The 22599-nt window shown below is 33.3% G+C and overlaps 2 protein-coding genes across 2 annotated transcripts in view; one reads left to right on the top strand and one right to left on the bottom strand.

Annotated features, from left to right (window-relative positions):
• Positions 1 to 5672, bottom strand: part of LOC146995515 (uncharacterized) — a 47260-nt gene extending 41588 nt beyond the window's left edge. Inside the window, exon 1 of the mRNA XM_085824246.1 lies at positions 5652 to 5672. The gene's annotated coding sequence lies outside the window, so the exon portion shown is untranslated. The remainder of the gene's footprint in view (positions 1 to 5651) is intronic.
• Positions 1 to 22599, top strand: part of LOC118200345 (nose resistant to fluoxetine protein 6-like) — an 83259-nt gene that overhangs the window by 3201 nt on the left and 57459 nt on the right. The window contains exon 2 of the mRNA XM_035372303.2: positions 12770 to 13014. Coding sequence (XP_035228194.1) covers positions 12770 to 13014 — 245 coding nt within the window. The remainder of the gene's footprint in view (positions 1 to 12769; positions 13015 to 22599) is intronic.

Below are 22599 nucleotides of genomic sequence, written 5' to 3'. Positions count from 1 at the left end.
TATTTTCTGTAATTATAAATGATATCTCACTTTTCGGAACAGAATAAGGTTACATTGTTGTTTTCATAACGAGATACTGATGATCTTTTACAGGTTCCCTAAAATTTTTCGAAATTATTACTTATAACTGTCATTCATGTAATATAAATATATAATAATTATGAGATAAAAGAATATGATAATAATAATTACAAAAATTTATTTAAATGATAAAGAAATATTATTCAAAAATAGCTATATCAGGAAAAGGGAGTTTCCTGCTGGCATAACTTAGAAGGTCCTCCACGAAGGCATCCCTCCCCTTAGGCAGATAGCCCTCGTGTGCTTTGCCGTAATTAAATACACCAAACACCTGCTGGCATAAAATTCTCTCGAATGATCATACATGGTATTAATAGCAAGATATGGCACAAGATGTAAAAATTTATGCTATTATTACGATTAGATTTATGCAACTATTATGCGGTAAAAGTTTGTAAAATATTTGTTTAATTACTGAAAAAACGGGTTATTTCTGTAATGAGTTAATGAAATTAAAATAGGTTTGTAGCAAGTGTTATTTGATTTTTTTTTTTTAATAAGAACTGAGAGATATTGTGCGAAAAAAATGTGTATTTACTGGCAAAGTTTAAAAAAAAAATCAAACATGAAAAGTATTGGAATAAAGGCCACACAGAATTTAATATTCCTTTGTTAAATAACATTGCTGATTTAAATAAAATACATATAATAATTTTAACCACACGATTATGCTTTAATGTACTAAAAATTAAAAACAAAAAAAAATTTAAATTATCATAATATTTTCAGTTATACCTAGTTGAAAAGTAAAATCGTAGAATTGGAATAAAAGTTACTTAAAAGACATTTAAGCAAGTTGAATGCAATTATTCTCATATGTGTCATTTCTGCCTTATCGTATCTTTGGTCTCTTATATCCATCAAAGTTCTGTTATTGATTTATTACTTTTACTAAAACAGCTTATTTACTGTATAATATTACATACTTATTTACTATAGAGTATTACATACTTATTTACTGTAGAATATTACAAACTTATTTACTATAGAGTATTACATACTTACTATAGAGTATTTATTTATACTATAGAGTATTTATTTATACTATAGAGTATTTATTTTTCCATCAAAGTTCTGTTATTGATTTATTACTTTTACTAAAACTGCTTATTTACTGTAGAATATTACATACTTATTTACTATAGAGTATTACATACTTATTTACTGTAGAATATTACAAATTTATTTACTATAGAGTATTACATACTTACTATAGAGTATTTATTTATCCATCAAAGTTCTGTTATTGATTTATTACTTTTACTAAAACTGCTTATTTACTGTAGAATATTACATACTTATTTACTATAGAGTATTACATACTTATTTACTGTAGAATATTACAAACTTATTTACTATAGAGTATTACATACTTACTATAGAGTATTTATTTGTATGGCTGTAAAGCTCATTTACTAGTTTACAATTGGGTTCGCTACGATATTTTATTTTTAAGAATCATATTAATCATATATTATTTTTAAGAATTATATGATAAAGAATATGTGTCAAAGAATATATTAACAAACATTTAACACTAATTTTTAAAAAAGGTCTATATCAGTGGTTCTCAACCAGTTTTGCCCCATGCACCCTTTTGGCTACTTCTAGACCAGGGATCCCAGAGACGTCTAGACCAGGATTTACCTTAGAGCACATTCTAGAACATCGGTGAGGTGGCAGATTATTCCTTCAACATAAATTTATAGGTTTCCGTAGTCAATTATATACATTATAAAACAAAAGGGTATAAACTATATACATAAAAAATTATTCCAAAATTTTAAGATATAAAAATTACTGATTGTATTCTTATGTAAAAAAAAAATAATTCTTAAATATCACAGAAAAAACTTTACAAATTATTTCGTTTACAATTCGTTGGTATAAAACTTTTTTATAAAAATGTTATTCATAAAGTCAACGTGATATTTGGCATTGTGTTTCATAAGCCATTGCTATGAGTAGGATGATATTCCTGCTCGTAAGCAATCATCAAGATGTTCATCTGTAAGTTGAGATCTGTACATTAATTTTTGTGATATTATTGTTGAAAACAATGATATTTGGCATTTTTTAATTTTTAATAAATAACCCTGTCAGAATGGCAAATTGGTTAGGCCGTGTGATCCCGATCCCGATCAAACAGAACTTTTGGTAAAGCCATTTAAAATTATAAACTTACAATTAAAAATATAATTTTTAAGCAAATGTGCTTATATTTCTCTAATTAACTGCTAACTATAAAATATTTTACATAACATTTTACTGAAAACTTAAATAAATTTTTATCATGGTCGCACAGCAGTGTGGGCACACATAAAACCATTGGCGGGTGCAACGGTAACCGCGGGCATAGGGTTAGGAATCCATGCCTTAGACGATAGTCCCCCTTGAATAAAACTAGAGTTTTATATTTGTAAACTAAAACTAAATACTTAATAGGTAGATTAAAGGCTAACCGCATTCCCCCTCCCGAAACTATGAAATTCCCCCAGCCCCAGAGGAGAAATCCTCCTGGTTGTGAACACATGGTATATATATCAAGTTCTGAAACTCATCTCTGTAGAGCAGGGGTCGGCAACACCGAGCTCGCGGCCACCTTGTAGTGAATAATTTTATAGGATTCTTATTTTGTAGGAAACGTTATATTAATTAACCTGTTATTTACAATTTCAGCCTTTTCTATAATTTCTCCTTTCCGTATTCATCACCAGAATGCAAATGAGTAAAGAGTATTTAAACTGACAGTTTCGATTTTAAGACAGAGCGTGTTTCTGGCATCACGTGTATGCTACTTATTATTTTCCTGACAGCTCTGATAATTGTAATTATTCAGCCTTTTATTCTATCACTCTCTTACACTTAAATTCTGACGCTCCAGTAGAATAGTGAACCAGCTTCTAGAAATATTTAATTGTGCAGTCCTTGACTACTAGCGTTTAACTTTAAAATGACTGTTCTGTTTAGTTGCATTACTACGAGTTGTCGCTTGTGCATAACACAACACACAATTTGTGTTCTAAATTGTTTAACTAAAAAGAGGTTTTCTAAACTTCTCACGACTTTGTCGTTGTTTCAGACTTAGCGATAATTCGCTTCGCGTCTGTTAGGGTTATTAGACTAATTTACCAGATCCAATGAAGCCCTATAATTTCATCTTCGCCACTTAACAATTGTATGGATTATAAAATTAAACTTTTGATAAAAACTGAAGCTTAGAGACAGCAAGATAACTTAACTTCGATTGCTAGAAGAACTTGATTTAGCATACACTGAGCTATTTTCTGCCCCCATTATTCTCGTATACAGTGCGCAACCTTCTGTTGCCAAAAAGCTGTAATGCAATTTTTGTGAATTCCCGAAGACATTAAGTTTTATGCAAACGACCAACTCATTCAGTTTACATACTTTTTTTAAATTATCAATATATGCGATAAGCCTTACTTCAGTTACTAAAATCTACTTTCAGTGTTACTTTAAACAGAGTTACGATTTCACAATAAAAATATTAATTATGTTAAGTACGACTATATTTTGCTTAAACTTCGCAACGTTAAGACCCTTTTATACATTTCCCATGTTTTTTTTTAATTCTACAGCAAACAAAACATTCAACCAATAAAAAATTACAACTAACACTAATTGTAAAAATTTGAATAAATTAAATGCTTATAATTTTATTTTCTCACATCATATTATTCTTCAAAACAGAATATTGCTGAAGTGAAAATTCGAGGCAAGTAAGGTAAAGAATTATGGAAATGAGTCGTAAACGTATTTAATAAATAGATAAATTATTTAAGCAAGTTGAGGAATTTTTAAACAAAGATAGATTATTAAGCTAAAATTTTGACTCAAAATTCTTGCATACTGTTGCAATTCGAAAACATTTTGAATTAATTAAATTATTATGCCTCTGCGTTTCTTTTAATAAGACTTTTTTCTTAAAGAGAGGAAGAAAAAATGAGAAAAAGCTATGCATAAATTTGCATTCAAAGCTGAAATTTATGCAAAGGTAAACGATTTCAAATCTATCTTTGTAGACAGGCGTCATGAATATTTTAATACAGTGATAAGTAAATAGGAAGAATAACAGATTACAGTAAAACATGCAAGAGCTGTCTACCTTGAAGCTTGCAGATCATTTTTTAACTGAAACTAGCATTTGTTCACTCAATGTATGACCAAATCATGAAAAGACTCTTACGGTAAAACATCGTCGAAGTTTGACCATAGACTAAATACCTTACAGTCAATCGCAGTTTATTCATTTGCATATTTACAGGCATTGTGTGCATGGAAAATAGTAAAAATACTTTTTTTCACAAATTAAAATTTCAATTTCATGTTTAAGACAAAAGGAATTATGGTGCTTCAAAATTTAGTCCGCTGATTAGATTACATGGCAAGTTTTAGATTTCAGGTGTAGGGTTTATATTTATTTTAACTAACATTTATTTTAAGTTTAAGCTATCTTTCCTGTCAAGCCTTTACTTTCTCCTAGAATTGCCAATGCCAGAGTATGTAAATTGTAGTAGAACACGTAGTCTATTCAAATTTTAGCAGAAGTAAGTTGAGTTTAAATAGAAGGGAAACGAGTTTGTATGTGTGCTTCTTGAATCGCGAATGTGAAGGTTGCTAGGTAGAAATTTAAGAATCGCGCGTTTCGGCCTGTATGCCTACTTCGGCAGTTCGTTGAATCTTCAACTGCTTAATCAGTAAGCTTGCTGAATCTCAGCTGCAACTTAGAACGCGGTTAAGTTAGTCACGATTTTAGAGCCTCGTAGGTAGTGATCTCGTTATTTATTCATCCTGTCATTTATTTTTAGTTTCACATTTCTATTTTGTTAAACCGCCGGGTCGGCGTAGTTTGTGAGCGTCAAGTGAACGCAGCTGTTATTTCTAAAGTGGAATAAAAAGGGATTTAAACCCTTCTTACGAGTTTGTGTAATTTACAGTTCATAGCAGTCACTACCACTGTTGCTGACAAGTTGGTGCCTCGCAACACTATACAGGAAAAGAGGATAAATAATTGCATTTCGTAATGACATATACATTCATGTCGCTAAGAGAGGTAGACTAACGAAACTTTTTATAAAATGTTAAATATTTGCCTTGAGCATTCCAGTACTACTGATGGCATACGCCTATAGCGTTTCAATTATTCCTTAATTTTATCGCCTAAATGTCTGAGCGGGGAAAATTAAGAAAACAACATCATTTGCTTATCTGCAACAAAATTATTTTATAAAGTAGGAAATCATTTTTTCTGAACATTAGATCTTCAAGGTCTAAGAATTGCACTCATATACTTGAATTTATTTACAACTTATAAAAATTAAAAAAAGACAGCTGTCTAACGAGGTTTTTTTTTCAGCTTTTGCTTTTAATCGTTTAAATAAACAAGAAAATCTCTCAGAATTTTAAATTTGTAATTATACAAACAGAATGATAACAATCTATGCGTGCTTATTCTATTAAGCAGTTTGCGTTAAAAAGACGTATTCTAAAGGATATATATACATATGCAAATTAATTAAATTACACTAAAATATTCATCTACTTACTACACAACTCTTTAATGTAGAGTAAGCTGAAAATATCTGTTGTAGTCATGATGGTAAGAAAACAAGGCGGATGGGAGATTTTTCTCCTCCTTCTTTACATGTCTAAGCCAGCCAGAAGTCTGTTTGCCCAACTGAATCACAGAAAGAAAACTATATGATTTAAGTTAGCTATTTTGAGGGTTAACTAAACATTCAAACCAGTGCAAACGTCTTTATCCAAAGCAATAAAAACGCGTGGCAAAGTTTATTTTTCGGTTAAATACGTTTGTTAATGGCTACTTTTCAATAATATATCAAAATCACAAGCTTATCAATGAAATATTCGTAATGAAAGCAAATCTTCTGAATGTGTGTAAAAATCATGAAATATTAAATCGTGTATTTTAGGCTCTTTTCTCATACGATTTTTGTACAATACCAGATGCTATTTTTAAGATTTAATTTTTAATATTGATGTTTTACTTAAAGAACATTTTCCTCTTTCTAATATGTTTCAAATATGAGTTGCCCAGCATTTGCTATTACGGAAAAAATACTGCAAATATTTATATTTTCCCATGATGCCTTTCTTTAAGAAGCATCTTATTTAACCACAGATTCATAAACTATTATAAAAGTGATAATGCATATTAGCGAATGATCATAATTTATATTTTAATCAAGCTTTTTACATTTTTCCTTATTTCTAAATATTCTTTAAAATAGATAAAGCAAAGTACATTTGAATCTCATTCTTAAGTCAAGGAGGAAATATATTAACTAATTCCTAAGTAACATTTAACTGTCCATATAACCAAACTATTTCAAGGTTGGTATCCCAGTACTTTATAAACGACAATTTACGACATAATTTATACAACATAATTATATTTACAAATTATATATAATTTTATAATTTACGACAAGTATTTTATAAAGTCCGATTATAAAGTATTTTATAAAGTCTTGATTTTTATACAGCATACCAAAGGTACAACCTCGTCTAAAGTTGGGAGAAAATATTTTGCCTATCAGATTCGCTAAACTTACGCATTTTTATACCTTGTGTTATTCGATAACAGTAGAGTAGAAAAAAAAGTGCTTTTTTTTTCAGCATAGTTTAGACACTAACACAATTTTTTATTACAAGTAAAAATTAGCAAACATACTTTATTTCGATTAATAATGTAATATTTTGGGTGTTAGTGCAAATTCGAATATTAAGTTTCTGAGCAGAAAAGGAATTACACGAATGTATAATTCATTTCAAACGCAGACGAGTGCCGACGGCGTTGGCGTGTTTAGAATAACATTTAGGAACTAGGCGAGTAGCCAAATTGCGAATGCAAGCCAGTTTTAGCTTGAAGAATGCATACCAACCGTCCACGTTTGTATTTTGAAAAGCAGGAAAGTATTTTTTGCACCGCAGAAATCGTAATTCAAATTTTAGCACGAAAATGACTTTGAGCATATTTTTTAGAAGCATATAGCTGCTTCACGGTTGCCCATTAAGCATATATAAAACAGGTCTGTGCTGCTAAATAGCTGCCATTAAACGAAAAAAAAAGTAGCATAGAGCTACCACAATATAATAAATTAAAAGTATTGTTGAGACATTGGGGAATTTAGAAGGAAGCAGGTAAGATGAAAAATGAGCAATCGTCTTCGCCGGGAATCAAACCACGGAGCCTCTGGAATATACTCAACATGCAGAACCACTACACCACGAAGGCACGCTAGAAAGGCGGGAGAAATATCTTATATACTCCCCCATTTAAAGGCCAACTTGGGTTTTTTAGGGCACCCAATCGCCAAATTCTGGGTGAGAAGAATCATCATCCAACACCCTTTTCAGTTCGCGCGCCACTGTAGAGACATTAGGTAATTTAGAAGGAAGCAGGCAAGATGAAAAACGAGTAATTGCCTTCGTCAGGAATTGAACCATGGTCCTCTGAAATACCGGCTTAGTGTGCTGACCACTACACCACGAAGGCACGCTAGGAAGGCGGGAGAAATACCTTATAAATTAACAGACTTAAAAGGGAAGTTGTTATGCATTCAAAATAGTGCCAAAAATATTGTGTACGGAACTTTCACTATTTTTTTTCAACCTGCCATGAATTAATATTCCATTCGGGCACTTTTCAGTATGTATGGCAATAATTTCTCATGCATACATGCCCAAAGATACTAAAATCAGCTTTAGGAATAAAGCAAATTAACTGGAGCATTTTAGATATCTTGCTGATAAGCTTCCTTTCCATAGCATTTCTTTCTAATTATGAAAAGAAATCTAAATTTGAAGAAATATCACTAAATTTAAAATATTTTAAATACATTTATATATACCGTATGTTTTCAAACAAAAGCCGATCCGAGTTTAATTCGAAAAATAGGATTTTGCTGAAAACTTCTAACCAAAATTGGAACACCAAGTATAAGCCAAATTTAGTATTACCCTATACCTCCAGCTGTATGCATATGTATATATATATATATATACATAAAGCTAATACCTACTCACCTTTAGCTACCCATATATGAAAATTTAATTAACATATATTAAAATCAAGTAAACTAAAAATAATACCTTTTCAGTCATTTTAACGTTTAATACCTTTTCTATGATCGAATTACGTATAAATCATTCTGAACTCGTACATGAACTGAATTACCAAACTTCAGTAGAGAAAAATTTGCTAAAATATCTCAGCTTAGATAGAAATATGTGGCAATTTTTTTAGTGTACTCAAAACCCCTTTTTTTACTCAAAACAATTATTGCATATAATATCATATATAATAATTTGTTTTGAGTAAACTACAATTTTATGAGTTCGCATATTATGTACGTGAGTTGATTAATTAATTAAGTAAAATTCATAGCCCGAAAGCTAACACTTTCTTTATAATGAAAATAGAGGTTTCTTTCAATAGAAAATGCTTCCGAATTCCTTCAATTAATCTCCTAATTTTCCTTCTTTATTCTTAGTCATTTTCCCACTACCTGGTTTTCAACTCTTAATTTCTTATTGGTCTTTAAAATCATTGAATAAACTTATTAACTAATATCAACCAAAAATTATGTTTATTGGATTAAAATAAAGAAAAGATTATATAGCTGTTTTAACCATTAAAACGCTTTTACTAAAGAAAGAATAATTACGAAATACATTTAAAGCTATTGGGCTTTCAGATTAATTTGTTTGTGTGTCAGAAAAAGACGACCTCGATGCAAATATAAATACGATCGAACTGAAATAACCAACCTTGTTTAACCTTGTTTAATGTTTTTATCAAATGAATTTAAAAGGTTACCAAGTATATTTTTTTCAATATCTGGCATGAAGGATATCGACTGCCGGGAGAAAGGAAGCTGAATATTTTATTATTGTTTTGTTTATTTCTGGTGGCAGCGATATCTACTTCCCAATCGCGCAGGCGTTCCTGTCTCCTGCGGATATAACAAAAACCGAAGAATTCGATACTAATGATTCCAGTGATTATCGGCGGAAATGATAACGCATCTAAAGGAAGGTTTTTCAGATAAAATAAAAAAAATAGAGAGAGGGATAATCAGAAGGTAAAAAAAATTAAAAAAGGCACTAAAACTTGGTGATTAACAGATATAATGGATGTAATAACAAAACAATTGTTTAAAATGATGCGAAATCACAATAAAATTGAATATACATATATTAGAGTGAGAATTCGCTCAAAACTGGCTGACAAACATTAACAATTCTTTCTGATCATTCAAAATATTTAAATATTTCAATAGTGATTCTGCGCCTGAAATTAGGCTGATGACAAAGGAGCTAAATTTTACGTACGTAACATATATCTTCAGGTTTTATTAACGATTTTTTTACATTATACATTTAAATTAAAATATAAAATAAATGTATACTTCTACAGCTTTTTTAAGCTAAAAAATTTAAATGTTATATTCTTGAAAGGAAAAAAGAAGAGTGATACATATTCTTATTTCAATGTTCATCATTTTGAATGTTATCATTTGATGTTAAGTGATTTCCTAATTAATTTAAAATGGCATTTTAATTGCTGAAGAGAAAAATGTAGCTTGAAAACATTTATGCACATATTTAAAAAATTATTCTTCATAAGAATAATTAATAATGCTAATTGACTTTACATGCCATTACATTAATGTCATTACAGTTACTTTAATACTGTAAGAATTCCTTTGAATTTGTCAGTAAATTCAAATACATTTTATAATCAGTCATGGAATCTTTTGATGTAAAATCATAATTTGCTAATCTCTAGCACTAAAATGTTTAAAGAAGAATAATTTTCTTTCTGAGGAGAAAAAGACCTGTGGCATATTCTCTTAAAATAGTGCTAGTATAAATGTTATTTTTTCTCCGATTTAAAATTGCTGTAGTTTTCTTAATCTTCCTAAGTAAAACCCTATTTCTAAAATAACAACAATACAGTAAATTCCTGACCTGTATAAGACGGGTTCATAGGCCATATAACCGTGAATAGTAAAAATACTTTAACCTCATGCCACTAAAATCATATGCCATAAGACCAAAAATGATATCATATGTAGTACTTCGGTATTGCAAATCAAGATATAAAAGTATTCATATATCGGTTGTGTGCAAGTATTTATTGAACATTTTTTTTATTTAGTTAGAAATCATCAATTTCAAGTTTCATTTACTTATAACGTTTTTTGATTTCAAGTCTTGTTCTAAAGGAAACTTATGCCACTTTTCTTAAAGATAATATCAAGGGTAGATGAATTATTTGGTTGCTCAATATATACTTTTCGCCTCCAAAATTTACTTTCCTAAAATCAACTTTTCCAATGCTATATCTTCCTAAAATGTTTAAGGCCCACCAGCGGCCGAGCGGTAAATTTGCTGAACACTGGTAGTTCGGTTCGAGGTTCGAATCCCGCGAACGGGCTGGCTGCATGGGCGTTTTCGTGGTTTTCCCCATGTGTAACGTGTATACGAGTCAGTTTCCCTTAGAAAGTTCTCCACGAAGGCATCCCTCCCCTTAGGCAGATAGCCCTCGAGGCTTTGCCATAATCACACACGCGCCTAAAATGTTTAAAAGGTTTCCGGTTCTGATAATATTCACATTATTTTTCCCAGCACACATTTCAGTTCAGTTGACGATAAATGGGTCACCTGTTCTTTATCAATGGTTAGCAGGTATTGCCTCACATCTCTCATTAACTAGATTATTTTATTATAATAACAACATTATTAAAATTTTTCAAATTTCAGTGCACAATTAAGATGATTTTTATTTCTAACGGCAGATTACAAAGAGAACTTTAGACAAAAGACGCAAATATGAAAGAGAGCAACAAAACTAAAACAACCCACAGTATAATCTATAAATTTATTTTGTGTCTCGCCTCCCTGTATCTCTTCCAGAGTGATCTGGCATTAAGTTCAGGGCAACGACTCAGATGTGAAGCGTCTATTTCCTTATGAAGGTAGCGCAGTTTGTAGATTGTGGTTGGGAAAATGTTTATTCGATGCGGATCATTTAAAAGGCAATCATGGCCAGTAACAAGACGAAAAATAGCAACAGGCTTTTCTTTATGCCATAAAGGAATGCAAAAATTTTGTTAATCTATACTTTATATGACTGCTTCTTTCAATAATTCATGTTTACAAAAACTTCTGTATAGTAATTTTTTATAACTCTTTTGTCAGTGTAAAAAGATGTGTGCTTATTAGTTATCTAGAAAATATTAGCCCCTTTCTTCGCCAACAAATGTGCCTTATCATTTCGGTGAAAGCCACAGTGAGTTGGTTAATGTATAAGTTTTAAAATGAGTAAGGGATAAAATGCTTAAGTTAATATAAAATGCAATAGCATTAAAAAAAAGTGTTATATGTTCAATTCGTAGAGTTTTTATTTAGGGTCCGATGCTTTTACTTTCATATCAGCAGTTAACACATTCCGCTACCTTTATTTGTTTTTTATTTTTTTTTTCAGTTCGGCGTTTTAAATTAATGTAAATTAAACAAAAGTTAGTAACTGTAAGTAGCTGTTTTATTCCTTCAAGTTCACTTTCATAGTATAACTGCATAGCACGTCCAACTGACAACTGAAAATTCCGTAGTTTGTTGAACAGTCAGGCAAAGTTGATTTTCAACGTTTTCTCACTCAAAAAAAAAAAAAAAAAAAAAAAAAAAAGCTAAACTTTGTTTTACATTGGCTAAATATGTAAAACTAAAAAGATAATTAGTGTTTCTCCCCGATCGCTCTTTTAAGTGGGGAGAATGTTAGGAGACACCGGTTTTCTCTGTGCATGATGCTGTCATGTTAATGGTTCATATGTCCAGTTAACAACTTGTAAACGGGAAGATTAATGGTGATGAACCTATAAAAGTTGTTAGGATAATTATCACAATAATAAGAATTTCTGAGATTATTGAAGTGCAGGATAAGATCTGATTTGGATTTTGCATTATGTTTAAGCTATATAATACATATTCGGATAGACTATGAGGCTGTAAGTCTAACTGATGGGGCTGTTAAGTGTAATTGATTCGAATAATAAATAATATCGTTTTTATAACTGCATCTCTGGGAAAGAGTCCTGATGCAAATGGAATACGTTAAGAAATTAAGTTAGAAATTCCTAGAATGCAATGCATCGAAAGAATGTTAAATGTTCTTTTGTCCGTTGTTCAAATTCTGGAAAAGGCACAGTTGATTTTCAACAAGTGCTGACTCTGAAAAGATTGATATTTTCTAAATATTAAAAACTAATAAAAAAGAGCTTACCCGAAAAGTTATGAAAACAAATATACGTATGAGGCATCTGATTCAAAACGCGCAGATAAAAACTTTACAGAAAATACTTTCTCGAAAGCTTATTCTTTTATTAGGTTTGATTCTAATGCAGAAGCGAGTTGTAAGTACTAGATTTTGTATAGCAATAAATAATTTTAAATTTATCAATATTTAGAGAAGAATTTTTGACTGAAAAAAAATTTTTAGTGGTAATTTATGTAAGATAATATATTTGAATACAGTCTTGTAAATTCCATCCGAAATTCCACCACATTCCTAAATACTTTTTCTCTGCAGTCATTCCTTTTATTCTTTAAGTAATCTAAAATTTTGTCTTATTTCTAGTTCTTGATGCTAGTGGAAAGATGATCACAGGCATGCTAGGAGGAACCCTATCTGACCTCGGTGAATACGACCAGTGCGTAGATATCAAAGCTACAGATGACCGAAGAGGAAGAAATTACGGCAAAGTGATGTTCACTGGCCAGTACTGCGCTCTGGACATCAAGCCACCTCTACCTCCTGAGGGGAGGTACTACAAACTTAACGATGTAGTTGATGAACTGAAAAACTTCTCGCAAGGAGGAAATGTAAGTGAAATTTCTCTATTGTGAATCCAGTGTCGTTACCTTATTTCTCTCCGTATATTTCTATCCCGAGAGAAAGTATGTTTCTAAATAATATCCTTAAGTTAAAAAACACTGAAATAAGTTTTAAAAGTTCAATAACTCCTATGTTGTAGCAGTTATGGTACATAGGGCAATGAAGGATGTAATATGTTTATTGGTTTCTATGGTATACAAATATGCAAGATGCGCCCATAAAGTAACCGGTCATTATCTTATTAATAAGAAAAGGATTACTAACCTTCAAATAAATGTACCTCCTTCAAAATAATCGACACAGGAGCTATATAGTTTCTCTACGTTTCTTCAGGCCATTGAAACACTCTTCATAGGCGTTAGAACTGTTCTCAAAATACATGTAATACAGGGTGTTTATAAAGTCCCGGACCCATTTTGATGTTTAATAACTCATAAAATAATAAAGACAGATTAAAATTAATAACATAAATGGATAGATAGACTCAAAACGTTTCATGACCCTTGTCAATGAACTTCCACGCGTGCCCCGTTCGTCGCACGGAGAATATCAAGTTGATATTTAATTTCACGTCAGGTACCGGCAAGATGTCGGCATCCACAGAGGCTATTGCGGTTGTAATTTTGGCTTTTAGGGCATCAATGTTCGACACTCTCCTCTTGTAAACGTTGTCCTTTACAAATACCCAAAGGAAAAGGTCCAGAGGCATTATATCAGGTGATATGGGTGGCTAAGGAATTGGACCTCCTCGCCCAATCCATCTTCTTGTAAAATGGCCATTCAAAGAACTACGAACGATAGTACCCCAATGAGGTGGTGCACCATCTTGTTGCAAAAAGACATGTGGCTGAAGCTCTTCTATTTGTGGAAATACGAAGTTTTCCAACATGTCTAAGTATACGATTGATGAGACCGTCTTTTCTGTAAAAAAGAAAGGCCCAGTGACTCGTTCGTGCATTAGTCCACACCACACATTAACACATTAACCTTTGGGGAATCCCTTTGTGCCTCGCGGTATTCATGGGGATTTTCAGATCCTCATATGCGCACATTATGGCAATTAACAATGCCAGAAAGATGCCAAAAACAAAAGAGAGAAAAATGCAATTAGTAAGCAGACGATATTTAGAAAAGTACAGATATTTAGACTGGAAAATGAAATTATCTGAAATTAACCACACGTGCAGAAGATATTTACAAAAGTAAAGATATTCAGACCTGAAAAGGAAAATATATAAGTTATTCCATCAATAAGTGCCATAAGTTTGTTTATATCTTCATTATTTTATGAGTTATTAAACATCAAAATGGGTCCGGGACTTTATAAACACCCTGTATTTGATTTAATATCCCAGACGTTTTCAATTCCCTGTACTTTCATATTCATCTTAAGCCTCGGAAAAGGAAAAATATCAGCTGACAATGCAATAAGTCGAGAAAATATGGTGAGTGATTTATCACTGCAACTGAATACTTGGCACGATATTTTTGTACACACAATAATGTATGGGACCTAGCATTATTATGTAAAGAAACCATTGCCCAGAATCAAAATGTTTATTCCTTACTCACCTTATCCTGTTTCCTAATCGGAAAAGCACCTCATTGTAAAAATACTGACTAATAGATTTATTTTCAGATTGAACATTCAGGGTGAATAAGTCAGTTTTAGTAAAAAAGTACAATCAGCGTGATCTTACTTAATTTCGATATCCATGCATTTTTTTTTTTTTTTTTTTTTGTGGGGAAGAAGCCGGTCTTTCCCACTGCGCACTTTGTCTTCTTGCTTCTTGCTTCCTGCTAATGATGCGCTTTAAAGAAATTGTTGTCCTATCTCGGAAGAATCCGTAAATCTTCATAGTAAACTTTTCTGTCTTCCTTTTGCTTGTTCTGCGAAACTCCGAGGCACAAATCGAGCACAAACTTTCCTCTTTTTAGATTTTTAATTAAAATCAACCTACAGCTTTCTTTGCTTATTCCAAGCAAGTCTGAAATTTGTAGAGTTATTACACGTCTATCAACTATAACAAAGAACGAAATTCCTCCATATTTTTCTCATTCTTCGAAGCTGAATGGGCGCCCTATTTTCTTTGCTTCATCTTCAATGTTTTCACACTCATATTTAAAGCCGGTTGTACCATTCAAACACTTGTGTTCGTGATAACGATGAATCACCATATAATGTTCAGATCATCTTTATCGGTAACAGATTTTCATGTTATAACGTTTTTCCATCTTGAAGCAACTGTTTTGTACAATGTCTTCTCAGTAAATAAAAATGATTCCGGTTTTTTGATGTGCAAATGGCAAAACAATCAGATTAAACTGGCTTTAACAAGAGTTGAGATAGCATTATTTTTTAAACTTTCTTTTATTCTTTCAGTTTTTTGTTTTATCATTTCCTGTTTTAATTTCTCCAGTTATTCCATGGGCGAATCCTGCATTTCCAAGAGGAACAATGCCTTCTCAGTAAATAAAAATGATTCCGGTGTTTTTTATGTGCAAATGGAAAAACAACCAGATTAAACTGGCTTTAACAAGAGTTGAGATAGCATTATTTTTTAAACTTTCTTTTATTCTTTCAGTTTTTTGTTTTATCATTTCCTGTTTTAATTTCTCCAGTTATTCCATGGGCGAAATTTCCAGAGTCGCTTAAGTAACTCATTCATTTCGCCAAGCAAACTAAATGGTGCTAGCTACAGAAGATAAAAAATATTTCCATTAACAGTGGAATTATACATTTAAAAGGGGAATAATTCAACCCGCTTCAGTGAGATTATTCTTTCGCGTTACATAGGAGAATGTCTCGTTTTACATCTAAGCATTTAAGGTTTGGCTTATTCAATTACTGCAAAGCCTCGAGGGCTATCTGCCTGAGAGGTGAGATGTCTTCGAGGAGGACTTTCGAAGGGGAACTGGCTAGTATACACGTTACACGTGAGGAAAACCACAAAACCGCCCATACAGCCAGCCCTTTCGCGGGATTCGAACCTCGAATCAAACTACTAGCGTTCAGCGACTTTACCGCTCGGCCGCTGGTGGGCTCCTGAACATTTAAGGAAACGTAAAGAAGTTATCACACATGGCTACAGTCTCTGCTAGACGGGACTGTTCTGAGAAACGATATTCTGATAGCACTGGTTTAAAGATTTCTGATAGCACTGGTTTAAAGATTGGGGGATTCCTAGAAAAAAGAGCCCCACCTAAAGCGAAGTCCCGCTTAGCTACGGAAGTAATGTTGCGGCTACGCGGGATTTTTTCAAACCTCACCGAAAATGTCTCCGGTCCCGGGTAGAGACAACCAACCACACGAAAATTCTGCTTCTGAAGGATCACGTGATCCCGATTTGAGCGATAATCGATTACTGTTTGGCGTTCAAGTCTTTGTAGTAAGTGAGAATGGTAACCTAGCTACGTGTGTTTCCTGGAATTGTGCAGGTTCTGAGAATTGTCCCTTTCGACGTTAAGTCCCGCGTAGCCGAAATATAATGTGATTGGGACCTAATGATACGCAAAGCTAGACTTCAAGTACTGGCCCTATCAAGGAGCACAAATGATCTGAAATAAGAGCATGTTTAAAGAATGTCATCCAAGAATAAAAATTTTTATTATAAATAAACTCTTACAGATTTAATCAGAGAGCTGTTCTCAGCTTTCGGAAGCTCTGTAGCAGGATACCTACTATTACTCAGACGATTAGAACAGATAGAGTAGGTAGCTAATCCTAGTGGAAATTTAAAAAAGTCGTGTATATTACCAATATGGTAGTTTCTTAGTTAATGTGTGCTACATAGATTGTGATTAGAAAAGTGTGCTAAATTTCTAATCACAATCTTTCACTTAACTCAAAATCAGGATATATTTCAAACCATACAGAGGAAATAACGATTTCATGGAGTTTTTTAACCTTACCTTGTAAGTAATGCATGGGAAGAATGCATGCATGGGAAATGCATGCCATGAAAGCCATTTTTATCGAGATAATTAAAGAAAACTAAGTTCATATCTTACTACATTTTATGTATGTAGCGGTATTAGCATGCGTTTGGCCTTGAAGCAGTCTTGATTGTACAGCATTCAGGTTATTTATTTCCATGTCGTCTTTACTTACTTACAGCTGAGAGAGTATAAGAGTGTAGTTAATATTAAATAAAATTTATTTTTGTCTAATTCTTCATAATTGATTATTCTTTCACGTAAATTAATAAAAGATGATATAAAGGGCTATTTTCAAAACTTTTATAAAATTACTATACAAATATTTAATAATACTGACTAAAGAAAAAACTGATTTCATCAAGTGAGAAATCAAGTAAGAAAATATATCTGTTAGAAATCTTTCAGCTTTAATTATATCTTCTATTAATTACTTGAAAAGTTTATTTGGTTCATATCAATTACATGTGTACAAACTTTGAAAAATATTTACACTATTGTGATTCAATGTTGTTTTCACTTTGTTTTCACTTTAAAAGATACTGCAAAAGATGTGTTTGTTTAATAAACAGCTTTCTAACTAAAAGAAACAAGTCTATTGCATTACCTTAAGAATAACTCAATTCCAAAAACAGATCAAAGTTCTATGCAAATAGAATCTGGCCATAAAATTTATTTTAGAAAACGATAGCATGAGTGTAAATATTTTTCTCCGCTTGCAGTATTTAAATTACCTGCCTGTGCTTTCAAACTAAGAGATAACTTCAAATCAGCTAATTCATCTGTAGTCCTTACGCGCATTAAATTAATGAGATAAACGTGTTTAAAATTAGCATCCGAATAATTTGCATTCAATAGAACTGAAGACGATAAGAAAAAAAATGTATGCACGATCAGATTATTTTAGGAAACGATAAAAGTAAACAACAGTTTTAGAATGAGTTATTTGGTATGTCCAAAATATAAAGTTAAAAATATTCGAAAAATCAACTCCATGGTGCCTGGAGGGGTGAAAAGTATTAAAATGAGCATCAGCTAATTATACGAAGATATAAATATTCAGTTTGTACACGAGTTTCTTCTCTAGGCAGCTAGATAAGCAGCATTATTTCTATGAAAAAGGACAAAGGGAAAATTAAAATAATCTTTTATTTGCTTTGTTGCAGCAATATGTCAGATTTGGAAAACATCCATACGAAAGCATCTGAGACATTCTTTAGCCAGACGTTTGCTATATGGAAGAAAATTACAAATACATTAGGTATTTTTGGAAGCAAACATGATGAAAAATTAGCAAACGTCTCCACCAAGAATCGAACCACGGACCTCTCAATTACGCGCTGAGTGTGCAGACCACCACACCACGAGGGCATGCCAAGAAGGCGGGAGAAATACCTTATAAACTGTGACAAACTCAGAAATGAATTCAACAAGAGTCTCGTGGAGAAGGATTTTGAGTTAATCCCATAGGAAGGGGAAAAAATAGAAGAAATGTCAGTTGACCCTCTGTGGTTAAGCAGAGGAACAGTCCCGGTCACTCAGTTTTACCAAAAAAAATGTAATCAGATACTTTCACATATCAGTGATAAAAAAGAATAAAATTTTATCGTGTTAAAATTACATGCAGCAGTAAACTATCCAAGGTGAAGGTATAAGTACAACCCTGCATCAGAAATTTACCATTGGTCATACAGTTATTAAGCCCAACACATTAAGTTCCGCCCCAGTTTTGATGAAGACTCCGGGGAACGGATAGAGAATTTCTCATTCCTTTTCCTCTGCCACCCAACCACATTATAGGACTATCAGCTGGCCGTGTATTTTGAATGCCCACATGACACACAGACACTATACACTTACAAACATTCATGCCTTCTTCAGAATTCGAATCCGAGCCCACCAATACAGCATCCAAGAGCGTTAGCCACTCTACTGATCGGGCTAGCAACAAACATTTACAAGAAAATTACAACAGTAAGAATAATGCATAGTACAAGGTAACCAAAAAAGTTCTTGCCGTTTCTGTTATGACATTGGAAGAGTGAACTCAAACATAAAAATATTCATCAAACTGGGCGATGAAGTGGTTTGAATGGGAGTCCGAACATTGACCAAGAGTATAAAAGCGTTTCGCATCGGCACTTCAAGGAGAAATATCGGAAAATAATAAAAAATAGTGGAACTCATCCAGCGAAGGGCTGCAGGATAAGAAAGTTACAGGAGGTCTGTTCCTGGATATATCAAAGGCCTTCGACCGTGTTTGACTGGACTCACTCATTTATAAACTACACAACCTGGGCTTCCCAGGCTACACCACAAACATAGTTAAATCCTACCTAACCGGTAGACACTTTGTCGTTCGCGTCTGAAATACACTATCAACACATAGGGCAATCCTTGCTGGGGTTCCCCAAGGTGTCTGCTTGGACCCACTTTATTCAATATTTACGTGAACGACATTCCCACCACACAGAACACAACACTTGCAATGTATGCAGATGACACTGCGATCCTCTCACAAAGTGCATTCATTAGCCCAGCAATACAACGATTACAAGACTACATGAACATACCCGAGACTTGGCTGACAAAATGGAAGATCAAAGTTAATGTCGATAAGACTCAAGCAATATTTTTTACCAAGAACAAATTCAATAAAAACCTGCAACTTTAGGAGAAGATATCCCATAGGCCAAGCAAGTCCTTTATCTTGAAGTGATCCTCAGTAAAACTCCCTCATGTTACCCACACATAACATCTATCCAAAGCGTTTCGAGTTAGTAACGCTACACTTCACCCCTTAATTTCTCAAAACAGTGTACTTTCAATAGATAACAAGTTACTTATTTATAAAACTGTATTGCGTCCGATACTATGTTATGCCTGCCCGGTTTGGGCATATTCATGTAAATCATATGGAAAACGTTACAGCAGGCACAAAATTGTGTCCTAAGACAGATCACCAACTAATCCTAGCACGTTCGAAATCAAAAACTTCATGATGAATTAGGCATTGAACAACTGAAATATTTTAATTTTTATGCTAACCTCGCAAGTATCAACAACCCTGATATAAGGATCTACGATTATGATGTAAATGACTCAAATAATTGTAAACGGCCTAAGTTTGTACCCATACTTAATTTGTTTAATTTGACTTACTTTACCTATATTGTGCTTTATGACTTTTGCTATGATTTGAGTGCACCAGTTGACTGACACTATCTGTATTGTATGTATGTATTATATGACTCGGGTTAAAGCCAGTTCTTTTTCCCCCTTTCTCAGCTCTCCCAGAGGGCATTTTCAGGTCTTTATTGGAACTCGAGCACACTTTATTGCTGCTAAGAATATCTAACTATCCCATTACTCAAAAATATGATCATAATTAAAAAAAATATTATATCTTATGTTAGTTACTCATTTACAGCATTCGAAACAACCTACATGTTCGACAAAGGGTAGGGTCCTTGACCCAGGCGCCCGCTACACTGCTTCTAAGTGCGACCTCAAGGAGAAGACTTCAAATTGCAGAAAAATTACCCCCAGTGGTCTTCCTCAGGCCTCGAACCTCCCCCCCCCCTGCTTTTTAATTTATTTTTAAACGACATATCAACAATAGAAGACGCAGAAATAGCCTGCTAAGCAGACGATACTGCAATCTTATGCGAGTCAATAAACCCAAACTATGCACAGCAGAAACTCCAAGAAGCGATAAATCAACTCTCCCCCTGGTACAGGGGCTGGAAAATAAAAATTAATGCATCAAAATCTACCGTAATTTACTTCAAGCGCACGCATTCTCAAAGACAAAATTATGAAGATATCAAATTAAAAATACAATTATCCCTCGAGACAGTAAAACCAAATACCTGGGTGTTTACTTAGACGAAAAATTAAATTTCAAGCATCATAGCAATGAAACAAGAAACGAAGCTCTCAAAGTACTTGTGTCTCGCTACTCTATCATCAACAGAACGTCCAAGCTCAGCTTAGATACAAAAGGAATCGTTTACCTCCAATGCATCCATCCCATTTTACTTTACCCTGCACCTGCTTGGGCAATAGCAGCCAAACGTAACAAGCAAATTCTACAAAGAGTTCAAAATAAAGCATTACGCATCATAACAAACTCCCAACAGTTCATAAAAAATTCAACAATCCATCAAGACTTAAAAAATAAAGTCCTTAGGCACAGAAATTTTCATCCACTCCCATTACTTCTATTCTAAAATTGATAATAGTGAATACGAAATACTCTGGAACATAGGGAAATATGATTACACAGTCTCTCAACCTTTTAAAAGGCCAAGAACTGTACACCTCAACAGCATTTGGTAAAACAAAAGTCATTGCGAAGAGCTCGATAGCCGAGCGGTGTTAATCAACGTTTCCTTGCACGAACTAAGCATCGAAGGTTCGAAGCCGAACCTAGAAATCGTGAATGTTTAAATTTCCTTTTTCATTTTATATTTAATCTTATTTACTCAATTTTTTTACTTGTGATTATTATTATTAGTATGTGTACCTTATTTATTACTTATTTCAAGCCATACCAAGAAAAGTTATGCATTCATATTTTTGCTTGCACCAATTAATTGCTTATTCTATCGTATTTATCCAAGAAACAATTTTTATTTCACTCTAAAAAATTATGTACGGTACTAATGCTTATCGCACGTTATGCAAAGAAAAAATTTACGCAAGTTATGTTATGCTAAAAATTGCTTAAGAAAACTTAAGTTGTCCAAGAAAAGAACCTCCAGATGGCGGCACCAGTGCCGATGCAGTTTTGCTGAGTACGCTTCTAAAACTCAAGAAAAGACGCGCTTATAAAGCTGAGTCTCTCCTGCTTACTCAGGAGATTTACAGATGATTTTACCCTTTTTGTAGGGAACAAAAATGTATTGGTAAAGGCCCATCAAGGGTTGAAAACCTCTTATAAACCTGATGGTCTACGGACTAATTCAAACATAACTCACACAACGACTGATTGAAAGGAAGCGTTAAAGGCACTCGTTCGGAGTTGTTTGCTGTATGATTTTAAAGTGGGTCTGCCAGCAGCAGAATCAAGTCACCGAATTTTCAAGGCCTTTGGGCATGATACCGTTAACAAACGAACCGCTAAGCAATGGTTCCAGCAGTTCAGGTCAGGGAATACTTCTCTTAGTGATGCACCACGCAGAGGTCGGCCACAAGCGCTGGACCATGAGGCCCTTAGAGCAGCCATAGAGAATGACAGTAGCCAAATATGTGGTGAGTTTGCTGTACACTTCCAGGTGTAGGGAGGACCTTGCTGTACACTTCCGCTAAGCAATGGTTCCAGCAGTTCAGGTCAGGGAATACTTCTCTTAGTGATGCACCACGCAGCGGTCGGCCACAAGCGCTGGACGATGATGCCCTTAGAGCAGCCATAGAGAATGACAGTAGCCAAATATGTGGTGAGCTTGCTGTACACTTCCAGGTATTTGATGAAACGATCAGATTCCATTTGCACCCCATAGGAAAGGCATACAAGCTGAGCAAGTGGGTACCCCACTTACTGTCAGATGCAAATAAGCAACAGCTTGTCTCTCCTCCCGTTTGTCATTGCTTACTCGACACTGCAATGCATCCATATTTGATCGAGTACTCAC

Source organism: Stegodyphus dumicola, chromosome 9 (genome assembly GCF_044657685.1).
Source record: "Stegodyphus dumicola isolate Sdum_Otavi_A_Nest chromosome 9, ASM4465768v1".
Lineage (NCBI taxonomy): Eukaryota > Metazoa > Arthropoda > Arachnida > Araneae > Eresidae > Stegodyphus > Stegodyphus dumicola.
The sequence above is the reverse complement of the archived record's forward strand: the minus strand, read 5'-3'. Positions and strand labels throughout refer to the sequence as shown.